This window comes from Homalodisca vitripennis, chromosome 4 (genome assembly GCF_021130785.1).
Source record: "Homalodisca vitripennis isolate AUS2020 chromosome 4, UT_GWSS_2.1, whole genome shotgun sequence".
Taxonomy (NCBI): Eukaryota; Metazoa; Arthropoda; class Insecta; order Hemiptera; family Cicadellidae; genus Homalodisca; species Homalodisca vitripennis.
This window is the reverse complement of record NC_060210.1, coordinates 60,698,061-60,711,972: the sequence shown is the minus strand read 5'-3', so window position 1 is coordinate 60,711,972 and position 13,912 is coordinate 60,698,061. Positions and strand designations below refer to the sequence as shown.

The 13,912-nt window shown below is 32.1% G+C and overlaps 1 protein-coding gene across 1 annotated transcript; it reads left to right on the top strand.

The window, feature by feature from the left end:
* Positions 1–11,122: 11,122 nt before the first annotated feature.
* LOC124361041 lies at positions 11,123–11,965 on the top strand. Its single transcript, XM_046815078.1, has one exon. The coding sequence runs from the start codon at positions 11,123–11,125 to the stop codon at positions 11,963–11,965; it is 843 nt and encodes a 280-aa protein (XP_046671034.1).
* The last annotated feature ends 1,947 nt before the right edge of the window (positions 11,966–13,912 follow it).

Below are 13,912 nucleotides of genomic sequence, written 5' to 3'. Positions count from 1 at the left end.
ATTAGAACACATGATTCGCACAGATTTAATTCAGGATCCATTCAAATTCTAATTAGTAAACAGAGTATAAACACTCTCCAATCAAGTTTTGGGATTAAAATTCAATGGAAAGTTTAATAAGATTTTATAGTATGATGAAATGAATATATTAGATATAATATCTAGACATTAAATCAAAACTGTAGACGTGAAATTGTAAATAGTTTACAAATTTAAACTGTTCAGGTTTAGATTTACAGATTCAGAAGTAATTTATTTCGTTAGCAACAAACTGTTATATGAAGTAAGTTGCATATTTCAATAAAACGTACACACTAAAAGTTTTAATTCCATGAAAACATGTTTTAATAAAAAAAAAACAAATTTATTAATTAATAAAAAGGTTTGAGATAGGGAGTGGGAATTTTCAATTTGTTGTAATCACAAATTCTTAAATTTTCTCTTACATATTAGATTGAAGATAAATAATTTTTGGGTGTTGAAGATTAACAAAATATTTTATATTATTTATATCAGTTGAAATATATTTATAACGAATGAACAATAAAGTTATTTTGGATTTTCGTGCCAAAAAGTTTTTATTTGTATAAAAAATAAAAGGTCGTTAAGTTATTACGCTTGCCTGGAAGGTACGAGAGGGGCGCAGCCTTCTGTGAGTCTAAATCCATTTTAGTTGTGGTAGGATGGTCAGTCCATGGTATTCGGTAATGTTAGTTTTTTGTTACGAACCTTTCTTATAAAATGTAACCCGACATCACTATTTTCCTTATAGCACTTGGTGAGGGAATGCTATAATGAGTGAAATTCACGCAATGGCTGTTTCACAGCAAAACTTGGTTACCATACCGTCGTGTTCCGACCGCAGTCTGACGTTTTAGCAGATCGGAAGACAAGGTATCAATAAAAAAGTTGACTATATCGGACGAAATGATATTGATAATTAACATTATACGTAGTTATAGTTATTATTTTTAATACACAATGGTATATATTAACAATGAATATGATGATACACACTACAGTGAAATTATAATAGAATTTTGTATTAGACTTGATCAATAACGCTTGAAAAAAGTTGAGTTCCGATTGTTTTAATCAATAAAAAGTGTTTTTATACCTAGTTGTAGATTATAAAAAATAATATATTTTTAGTTGCTACTCAAAATAAACAGGATTTTCTACATTCTGTATTTAATTATAAATAACATTGAAAGGAAAAGTACTAGAAAGTCTTTCAAACATTAATTATTTAGTAAGTCAAAGAGCAGGGTCGACTGTTAATTAGTTGCACAGTTGGACGCTTTCTGTTTTAGCTCATTTAATGAAGATCAAGATCTACATTCCTGTTCTGTCTACTTTTCAAAAGGAAATAATATTATAACTTGATAGTTTGTGTATCTCAGGCTTTTAAGCTAAAATTTATTTCTGTCCATCTTTATTACTTAGCCTTTTGTTATGTTACCGAAATCTTTTACGCTCAGTCTCTGGAGGCTGCCACTACTTACCGGTGAAAATATCAGTTCCACGTGAACATTGCTGTCAGAAAGTGGCTTACACATTATTACCTATAATGCCTGCAATGTTTTTCAGTAAAATATAACTTTAAACTTCTTTGGAACCCGTTACGGGATGGGTAGACGGTTTAAATAATATTTGTATGATATACAAATTATATACACTATGATATGTTCTGTAGTATAGACTTAAGAGGAATAACTTGAGGATTGTTCTCAATATATATATATATATATATATATATATATATATATATATATATATATATATATATATATATATTTGTGTGTGTGTTTGAAAAATATTTTTCATTTCCTCGCGGTAAGTAAGATACACCACTAATATAACATTTAATGGGCGTTAAACCTTTTCTTGGGAGTATGAAGTGAGTGTGTGACATTGCTAAGGTAGAGAATTAAGCATTTTGTATATAAATGAACAAAAGTAAAGGGTTACAGGTCATTTGAAAGTACGTCTTCTGATATTATGCTTGTTCGATTTTATAGTACTTTCAGTACCAGCAGTCTATGTTAATCTGTATAAATACCCCATAACCCATAAATAAGCCATACTTAAGTGGGGCTGAGATTGTTAACAACCTGTGCTTTAGCTAGTCAGTTGTTGTTACATAACACTTTCATCCCCTCAAATATGTGTTAAATCATAAGTTTACATCGATGTAATAAATATTATTGAAATAGAGTATTAATGACGATGGTTGAAACATATGAGAACCGGAGACGGTATATCCTTCTTATGATGTTACAAATAACCACCGAGACAAGACCTCAATTAAGATTGGGTTCTTATGTGTATTTAATAACTGTAGAATTTGAATATATATATATATATATATATATATATATATATATATATATATATATATATATGAGAAACAAAATTTATTAGAATAATAATTTATAATTACTTGCATATCTTCTTACTTTTATCTTAAAATAGGTTACATAGTTTCGAATGAAACTATGATCCATCCTCGGACGTACGCAAGCCGTTATATTACCGTATACAATAGCTTACAAACCACCGCTGACATGACTGACAGATTTGCATTCAACCTCAATGAAGCCTGTCACGACACGTGGTGTAGAGTATCCTTACCTTGTTAATTATCGGTTAACAAAGATAAGTGTTTTAATAAAATATCATTACCATAAATATATGTAAAAGTATTTAAAATAACTGCTCATTGGAGCTGACTAAGAATTTACTTCCAAAGTTATAAATATGTATGAGTTATTATGAGTTAATTTTTACAAGCGTTTGTTGATATATATCACTAAAATAACTCAAGGAAAATTTCATTGATGTTCTGCAAGTCAAAATAGACACCAGAGTTTGCAGGACAAAGCAACCAGAATAATGGCGCGCCTTTCACTCACAATATTCTCTACGCAGAGTTTGCTTTACAAAATACATCATAGGTTGTATTTCAAAATGTGAACACGTCTCTTTTATTATTACGGATTTGGATGTGACAAATGATTAAAACTCTACTAATAAAATATATTAAACCTAAAGTTACGAGGGGAATGAAACGTTACAACATTAACTACATAAAAAATATACAAGATTTGACGTTTTATCAACTACAATTATAGTATAGTTCTACGGTAAATCAAAGTGCACTAGATAAAAACTGTAAAATTAAACTTCACAAAAACAATTCAAAATTAAGTTTTCAGTTATATATTTATTTATAAGAGAATGTATTATGTGGTACACGTTTTACCATGTAAACAATGAATTAAGAGATGATTTGAAGCAGTTTACAATTTCTAATTCTGTCCTTTACACATTTTAGTCACGGTTTCGCATATAATCGAATTGTGTCGATTTGTGTGGAAATATTTGTGCAACCTATGCGGGCTATCCCATTTACTTGGTAAGCGACCAGAAATGTTTCATTATAAAGTATAACTTTCAAAAACTTAAATTTTCTTATGACGTTTTTTAATAAAAATAAATTTATCAGTAAAAAAAAAATTCTAAAATAAACAGTTTAATAATTTATATTGATATTTCAAATATTACGGTCCACTAGTTACTTACACAAATAAAAAAGATTATTAGGTTTTATCCTGGGTAGAATGCCTGATATATCGTGATAGATTATAGATTATTGATAGGATCTGAAATGTAAAGCTCGTTTATAAATCCTCAAGAAAACTGAGTTATTAAAGCTTAGTAAATATGATAAATATTATCCGTTATTGTTAAATGATATTTAAAATATAAGTGCTCTGTAAAAGGACAAAATAAAATAAGTATTAAACACTTAGATACATTACAAGTAGAATAAACCGAATAAAAAAACCTTTATTTCTATTAAATCGCATTTTGGTGAAATGGGCAAAGTTGTAACAGTGGCTAAAAAGTTCACTAATATTTACTGGATAGGTGTCCCGAGTTCCATCCTCCCATCTTTATATTATATTATATTTATTTATTTTATATTATATTCCATCATTCCATTAAAAATTAAATAAAGTGTATCTGTACTTTTAACTCACACTGTATAGTTATTATAAATAAAGTCTTAGTGTTTCACAAAGTCATATTATTTTGCGGTATTCGCTGAATGTACAGTAACAAGGCTAGAAGGAGTATCTGATGTAACGTTGGTAACAAGCTATACAGAGGTGAACACTCTGCGGTAACTTTGACAACCATCAACATCACGTAGGTTTATTAGTTTCTTTTTTTAGAAAAACACACTCAGTTAATAAAGTGAATTAAAAACTTATTGCCACTTTTTTCGTCGGTGAATTAAATCTTAAAAATAGATCAGACATAGTATTTCAACCATTACGGCATTCACACGGTATTATGTTTATACCAGTTGTTGGCCACGGACTTTAAGCGGAATAATGGAGACACGTCCTACATAAGCACGTCTATTCTAAATGGCACAGCACTTATGAGATAAGTAATGGCCGTTAGTTCCATTAGTTTTCTCATTGAGTAGCATAACATACTAAAGATAGTAGCATTTGAACTATTTAGTTCAGGGGGATAAATCCTTGACTCGGAGTTTGATGGCGTCCTTGATGAACATATTATTTCAGAGTTTATGCGAAATTTCAGCACAATCGTAAATAGTAGTTTTTGCGTAACAGCGGCTTAAAAATACAAACTATCAGCACAATTTTAAATTGAGTTAAATCCCTATAAGTAAACTCTGCCTGTTTTGCAAGCCACCCGGCTCTCTGTTATGTTTGTATCCTTGGTTGTCATTCTTTGGATGTAAACACATATGTAAAACTGACACAGTATCTTGAAAAGTCCTTGCTTTTTGATCTCGGTTGGAACTCACGCAATGTTTTCTCATTTGTAAGCAATGAACACTTTATTTCTGGTGCATTGCTTTTTGATTCTAAATGTAATGATTTTTGCTCATGTCTACACCCAAATTTTATCGTGGATGGAACGCCTCATAATGTTGTTGTGTATTGCATTGTCGTGGTTTCTCAGATTATCAGTTATTCTTAACTGATTCTCTTTGGCATGGTTCAATAGTTATTTCCTGCAAATATGTCAGTATCCTCGATTTATTTTACAAGTATAGAAATTTTGTGTCTGTATACAAATTCAATTTATTAATCAAGGTTTAGTATGTCAAAGATGTCAATAATACACAAAACCCTTTTTCTGAATAAATTACATAAACAATGATACCGCCAGGTAAATGTTATATGTCCGTTTCCGCATGAACTGATTCACCTTCATTGATGGATTGAAGGTGATTAAAACTCATTTGTAATCAAACTGTGATTTGGCGACCACAATGATGAAATTGGATGTTACACATCACTCTTACCAACATGATGACACGAGAAGGGTAAGGGTGGCACATGTGGGAAATCTATAAAACTGGCGTGTATTGTACTGAACCACACTTCGCATAGGGGCTGCTGATTATTTAGCTTTGCATTTTGAGGACATTGCATTTGCTAATTTCACATAAATTTGATTTTTAAATATACGAATAGTCTGGGAATATGGAGTCACTATATATTTTTAATACTATACTGTATCGATTGCTTATAAATATGTCAATGTAACAATAAATATAAAGTTCAAATTATTATATCATTATAAAACTACATTGTGAGAAAGCGTAAAATAAGTCTATATAACACTGGTTTTTGTTGCCTTATCCTCATTTATTGTCTATCTTTTACGGAGAGGAAATGCTAATGCACATTAGTGTTCATATTGTAGTTGTGGTAACTTGTATTTTCCCCCCACCCATGTGCTCTCAGGATTGCTCTTCACATTACATCAAGAATAATGTACCATGATAGGAATTGTACTATGTCCTATCCAATGGGGTAGGCAACGCCGATGCTGCATTGGCTTTTTACGCTATTGAATTTTAATTGCCCACGATGCACCAAAGGGGCTGGAAAGATCCCTGTCTGTCTGTCTGTCTGTCTATCCGCACGTTATCTCGAGAACGAACTCAGCTGTTGACTTGGAACTTTGCAAGAAGCTTTGCTATATAGGCAACATTGAGTGTAACGATGGTGCAAGTCACTCCTTGGTATTTGGCTGAGCGCTAGCGAACATGTTAATACTGGTCATACGATAAACATTGCAGAATAATTCTGTGTTACAAACAGACTGAATTGTAATATTTAATTAACTTTACTCAAAGTATCTGGAGAAATATACCATCTGTAGACTTTATTAATTTATAAGAATGGGTTCTATGATGGTGCATGTCCAGTCATGGGATTTGGCAAAGCGTAGGTAGTCACAATATTTCCAAGATAGTGTAAACATTTCATGTAAAATTACTCCTCTGTATGGTTGTATGATGTAAGTGACTGTACAATCAGGTCATACTTGTCTGGCTATCTGTCAACAACATATATCGAGAATGGAATTAGAAGTTTGCATACAACCTCAGCGAAGCAGTGGTGTCCATACTCCTACCTTGTACATACAGAGAAACTGATCTAAGTCTTACGGATTAGAAGTTATTTTCCTGAATCATTGATGTGGAAAACTTTAAATTTGATTTGATCTCAGATATTAAATTTGTTAATCTAGCAGAAAATACTATGAAAAAAAAAGAGTCCTCATATGAATTCTTTTTCATGGCACAGAAATACTTAAAATTAGGGGGCAGTTAATGAACTTCCGTAACGGTTAATATTGGTGCTTTTTGATTTCTCCTTAGAATGTGATAGGAAGAGGCAAAGAAGTGATTAGACGCCAAAAATAAATCAGATTTGCATTTTTAAAATATTTATTTCAATTTATTATAACCTCAAACTTAGTCGTGACCAAATTTTCTACATATTAGTAGATATGAAAAAGGTGATTTGTAGTGGGAATACTTTTCATGGTGAATGTTTTTGACGGTACTCTTTCCACGTTGATTTAGATCCTCCTCATACTGATAAACAAAGAAGATTGTTCATTTTTTGGGTTTTTGTAAGTATATTTTCTACCAAACGATACAATCTTACAGTTTAAAGTCATAAGCAATAAGGAAAAATAGTATTTACGTGATATTTAATTTAATTTAATATTTTAGTGAGTACAATTAAAACTTTTTTTAATACATTTTGGGGAGGTTGTATAAATGTGATAAATCATAAAGTTTTAAAATACGCTTAAAGATAATATTATGGTTTGTTAATAACATTATGTCGGTTTTTAAGTTATGATTGTGTAAACATTGATGACACAATAAATGATGTGTAAAAAATGAGTCAGGAATAACAAAACTTGAAAACAGACTTTCTTAGTCATCCTTCAAAATAAACCGTTCCTATTGATATTTATAACGGCTCTTTTATTGGTTGTTTATTGTGGATAAGAAAATTTATGACCAGTAACATTTAATGTATCCGTTTAATGACATAATCAATACAAATTATGTGGAATGCTATTAAATCGCAATATAGGAAACAAATTATGAGGATATTAAAGTGGGGAATCTCTACAAGTATCAGTGGAATCTTTATATTGAAATTGAAAACAAACTGGTCAAAGAAAAATGAACCATAAAGCATTACTTAAAGATCTAGGGCAATTAAGTAAAACTCTATACATCCTTCATCTCGACTTTCTCTAATAAGAATTACGTTACGTTATAGTTTCTCTTTTATATTACACGATTCAAAGACATTACATTTTACTAAAGCAACATATTTTCTTAACCATCCGAGTAACCTGGTCCCTATCACAATAGAATTTTATGATAAATGTTCTGCGCTTAACTAAACATAGATTGCTCTCTAACGTTTTCACTCCCCACAAATGTTTGCAATTGTGTCGTTGTGTAAATAGGAGAATGGTGTTTCAGAGATATTAAAAATCGGAATAATCATCGAATTATATATTCTGTATAATCTACGAAGTTGAATTTTGGAATCTGTCCCCACTTTCCCAAGTTAGTTGTTTAGTCTATTCATAGAATCCCAAAATTATGTCCATATCTATTATGATGTCTTTTAAAGAATAAGCTGATGAAACTGCGACTTATTTTTTCTAGATCACCCACAAAGAAGTAGAACTTGTGTTGTAATTCTGAAATCGCTAATCCTTATTTGTAAAAGGTTTGTTATATGACATTTATAATGATAGAAAGTATTCATGCCAAAAAGAATAATAAATAGAGCCAGTATATTCTAAGCATTGAGCTCCTTGTGTAAGTTATATATTTCTTGTATTTTAGTAAGGTTCATTCTATTACTTCTCCCGTGTCAAATATTACCAATGAAGTATAGTCGAAACCTTTCACAATATGAAAAAAGTATTGTTTCATTAATTTATCGCTTATTGAGGACTCCTGAATGTCCTACTTCAATAAGTAGTGAACACGAGATAGTAAGTAGGAAATATGAATACGTGATCCACTAAAACCACAAATTAACCGAGATTCTGAGTTTTAAGAGTTATTTGACAGAACAAAAAAAAACTTTAACATATTTTGCCAACATAAGAAGTTACAGTGAGCAAATATTCTTGAACTGTGCAAAATATCAGAGAAATCAATTTTAAAGCAGTAACTATTATTCCTTAATGAATAAAGTTGAGAAAGCGAGTGCATATTGAATCTGGAATCTCGGATTAATCCTGATTTGTTGATACTAGGATTATTGCCCGCTGGGCAGATCTCGAAACAGGTTTTAAAAATGTAGTCGTAAATAGCAATTAATAAACAAGAATCAACAAAAAACTTGAATCTTGGAATATTTTTGGATATAAGGCGTACTCATCAGCATGAATGAATCTCAGATAAAGTTTGCGATAAAAGTACTACGAACAGTATGTTGTTAGATTCTTCAAAAAAATATTATTATAATCGTAAAAAACATATATGTTATCTTTTGCCCTCTCTGTGTTTATTTGTTGTCGTCACTATGTTGTCTGTGAGGAGGGGCCAGAGATGGCAGCGTACATTCTTTGATCATGTGAAGCGGCCTCTCATACAAGGTTCGGCCACTTTGGTAAGGCAATAGCTTACTTAAAAAAATGGTAAGTGTGAACCCTGCAAGTATTTTTATATTTTTTGATAGTCTCAAAATATTTTTAGCAAATATAGTAAGGTTATATAACAAGATACAAATTTAACTGGACGATCACAAAACTTGACCACCAAGAAGTGCTGTTACTACGAGTCAGACTAAAACAACATAATTAATTAATAATTAATTAAATAAAAGCTGCTCCATCAAAAGGGTCAAGCACATGCAACTTTACTCTAGGTTTTAATCATCAAAACAAAAAGTTAAGAGCTAAATCATTTTAAAAGTTTACTGTATATATCTTTAAGGTTACTATTCAAAAACAAAGCCTCGACTTAAAATCCCTTACACAGTGCAAAGTTAAATACTAATTGACAGAGCTCATGTGATTTTGGTTCCATGGACGTGATAATATCGTCTATATGAATTCATCCCTCTTATACCGCAAGTTCCCTATCCAGTACCCTATTCCAAGAGACTAGAGTTTTTACGGTCAGACAAATTTTCATTAAAACTGTATTAATACACACGTTCAATAATTTTACCGAAATATTTATTCCAATTACTCATAATTACAGCACTAGATACTCTAGAAACATAGGAATTACTACCTCCAATCTTATTAAATCTTTTTCAACTACTAATTGTTATTACATTTCTCAACTACTCTACCGAAATTTGTGCTTAAAATATGAAGGCGTAGAACTTTTTCAAACAACTGCATTATCGACTTTTAAAAGGAAAGTGTCGGAACTGCTTATCAGTCTCAGTGACGAGGAAGTCGAGGCCCTCGTGACCGGGTACAACAGGCGGACCTGACCTTGACCCCCCTCACCTACCCCTCAGTCATTGCGTCATGTATTGTTGCGTCCGGCTGCCCCTGGAAGGAAATAGTTGTATCCGACAAATATTAGATTGTTATGGTTTGATATATTTTTATTTATTTTTTATTTTTAGCTTAAAGAGGTGGGTTTGTTGTCATCGTTAACTGATTGCTCCAAAACTATAAACATTAATGTATTGTATTTCTTTTATTGTTTTACTATTTAATTTTTTCTTAATTACAAAATATTCTATCACATATAACTAATTTTTTTTTCTAAAAATCCGTTCCTATATCGTTGCCATAATGGCTCGGGTCTACGCACAGGCTACTTGCCCATGTAGACCCTATTTTTCCCTGATGGAATAGTATTATTGAATATTTTGCAGCCGTTTTTTACCATATTTAGATGATTATCTATTATGTTAATAATGGATGTAGGATTTATAGTAATATAGATACATTGTACGTGTTATTAATTTGTATTTGGGAAATAAATATTATTCATTCATTCATTCATTCAGTTTGTGTGTAACTCAGCCAAACAAAAATATAAGAAGTGTTGTTCATTATGATTTTTTTCGTAATACAAATTTTATAAATCATTATGTACGACATAATTTAGACAATGTTGTCTTAAGGACGTCCCTGACTCTAACTACAAGCATATAAAAATTGATCTTCTTTTGGACTTCTACCTCCATACTTAGACGTCAGAGGTGATATTGTTAGATACAAATGTATTAAGTTTTGTGTTTCCAAGAGGGAAACAACGAAATTGACATCTACGTTCCAAATACCACTTTAAGATCTTCAGTTTAAACTGAGCACAGCTAAGGCAACATAACGACTGAACAGTGACGTTTTACATAAAATAATAGATACATATTCATGCGTCAGAGCTCGAAGGGAACGGACGGTCTACCTCTTATCAGTTCCTTACCTGAAGTAACCTAGTGAAACACAGAGCGGTATGTTTTAACAAGCGTGTGTATTGGTTAACTTTTGTTAATGTGACTTGTTGTCTGAGTTACTACTGTTTTTTGTGGTGTTGTAAAAAGTGTAAGTGCTTTGTTTTTCGAATAATAGTTATCATGTCGGATAAATGTGGAGTTTGCGTTAAAAAGTTGTGGCAAATAGTCTGAAAGTACAATGCGTTGATTGCAAAAGCAGATTTCATGGAGCTTGTGCAGGGATGTCAAAGGATGATATTGATTTTATTCAGAAGGAAAATCAAATCTGGAGATGTACACAATGCAGTAGACTTCGTAGAACAAGTATGCAAGTGGAATCCGAGCTGGAGAAGAGTTCACTAGACATATGTGACGTCATGAAGCTACTACTCGAGATGAGACAAGAAAACAAAGGTCAAACTAAAAACCTTGAACTTGAACTTGGAAAATCAATTGAACTCTGCCATCAAACTATCTCTGAGTTAAGGAAAACTGTGGATTCACAGTCTGAGGCTTTGAACAAGTATAAAGACTTGTATGAACAACTTTTGTCCGAACATAAAAGGCTGCTAATTAAATTTGTTGAGCTGGAAACCCGTCAAGACGAAGCTGAGCAATACTCTAGACTTAATACAATAGAAATCAATGGGATTCCTGAGAATGAAAATGAAAATGTTTTCAGTCTAGTTCAACAAGTCGGAAACAGTCTAAACATACAAGTAAAGGAAGAGATGGTGGATGTCTGCGACAGACTTGGAGGAAAATGTGGCGAAAGACCCCGAGGCATCGTAGCGAAGTTTACAAGAAGAACAGTCAAGGAAGAGTTTCTACAAAAAAGGAGAGTCAAGAGAAATCTGAATACGTCTGACATTGGTTTCCCAAGCCCAGCAAGTGTCATCTATGTAAATGAGAGCCTTACTCCTATAAGACGGCGGATATTCAACGAAGTACGATCGATCAAGAAAGAAAAAGGATTCACGTTCGTCTGGATACGAAACGGCAAGATCATGGTGCGACCATCAGAAGGTGACAAGGTGTCAGCAGTGAGCAACTGGAACGACGTGGAGAAGCTGAGGAAGCTGCCGGCAACAACAGGCTCGCCTCAAGCTCCAGGTAACGAACTCCTCACAGACAACAGTACAAACAGTTCATCATGTTCACCTAAATGAATAGTTTAAAAGAAACAAGTTTCAAAAATAGTTTGTTTACTACTATTGATAGTTCAGATTTAATAATAGTACATCAAAACATCCGTAGTTTAAGGTCTAATTTTGACGATTTTTTTTGTGTTTCTTGAAAGTTTGAAAAGAAAGCCTGACATTATTATACTAACAGAAATTTGGATAAGTGACAGTGAGGTGGGTCAGTACAAATTGCCTACTTTCTTGTTAAATGTTCAATGTAATAATAAGTACCGTGCGGGGGGCGTGGCGGTGTTTGTATCCGACCGATTGAATTGTGTACGTCAGGTTAAAACAACAATGGCGACGGCAGATGTCGTACACCTTCATTTCAAACTTGAACGGGGCATAGCTGTTGATCTTTTAGCAGTTTACAGAATACAGGCGTTCTCAATCAATATGTTTAATGAAGAATTTCAAAACACACTAAGCGGTATAAAATCTGCAAATTTTATAGTGAAAGGGGATTTAAATATTAATTTGTTGGATACATCTATTAGAAGTGTAGAGTACTATTTAATTTTAATGGCAAGTCATGGACTCAACTCACTCGTCAATGAACCCACAAGGGTAAATAATCATTCAGAAACCTTTATAGACCATGTTTTTTGTAGAAGTAAGTTTGATAGTTCTGTTAAGTACACAGCAGAAGTCTTGAAGATAAATACAACCGATCATTGGATGACAGTTTTGGTATTAAATATTAAAAATACTTGTATATCACGTAAAACGAAAAACTGTTTTGAACATGTTTCAGTAAATTTAAATACACTTAAATTACTCGTAAGCCAAGAAAACTGGTTGGACATATACAACTGTACTTCAATATCCGATGCATTTGAAATGTTCCTGATTAAAATTCAAAGTTATGTTTCAGTCTCTACGAATTGTGTAAACGTTAGTAATAATTTTTAAAACCCTGGTTCAATGCAAGTATTATAAAAGCCGTTAAGGAAAAAAATAATTTGTACAAAAAAGTTGTCAAGCAGCCTAATGATGTGAATTTAAGAAATAGGTACAGGATTATTAACAACAGTTTAAAAAACCAAATAAAGCGCACTAAACAATTGTATTATTCAAATGTTATAGAGTCAAGCAAAACCAATACAAAAAAACAGTGGAAAACTGTAAAGGAATTAGTAGGGGATAAAGTTAAAAACTCAGGTGTAATTCTGGTGAAAAACCACAATGATATTATAACTTCAAACCCGAAAGAGGTGTCCAACATTTTGAATAATTTCTTTTGTTCAATTGCAGTAGACCTGAGACAAACAATAGAAGCAGAAAACACTAATCCCACTCCTATGAATAGTTGTCACCAAAATATCTTCCATACTGTGGCAATAAAACACTCGATGTTTTTGTATCCGACTAATAACAAAGAAATAAGCAATATAATAAAATCTTTAAAAAATAACAAAGCTCCTGGTTTTGATAATATTACACCTGTTATCATTAAAGAAATATCCGAATCAATTACAGACGTGCTAGTTTATTTGATAAATCTTAGCTTGTTGACAGGAGAGTTCCCAAAAATTTTAAAACATGCGGTAGTCACTCCACTTTTCAACAAAAATGACAGATCAAATCCTGGCAACTATCGACCTATTGCGTTACTTTCAATATTTTCTAAAATACTCGAAAGAATTGTTAAGGTGAGGCTAGTGAATTTTCTTACAAAACATAGTTTTTATAGTAAAAAACAGTATGGGTTCCAAAGTAAGTTAAATACAAGTGCAGCCTTATTGGGCTTCATGTCTCAGGTCTACACAGGCATGAATGAAGGAAAAGTATGCGCTGGACTATTTGTCGACGTCATGAAGGCGTTCGATACAGTGGATCATCGAGTACTTTTAAATAGAATGCATGACGCAGGCATCAGGGGAATTGCTTTGCAATGGTTTTGTTCTTATTTGACAGATAGAACCTAAGTAA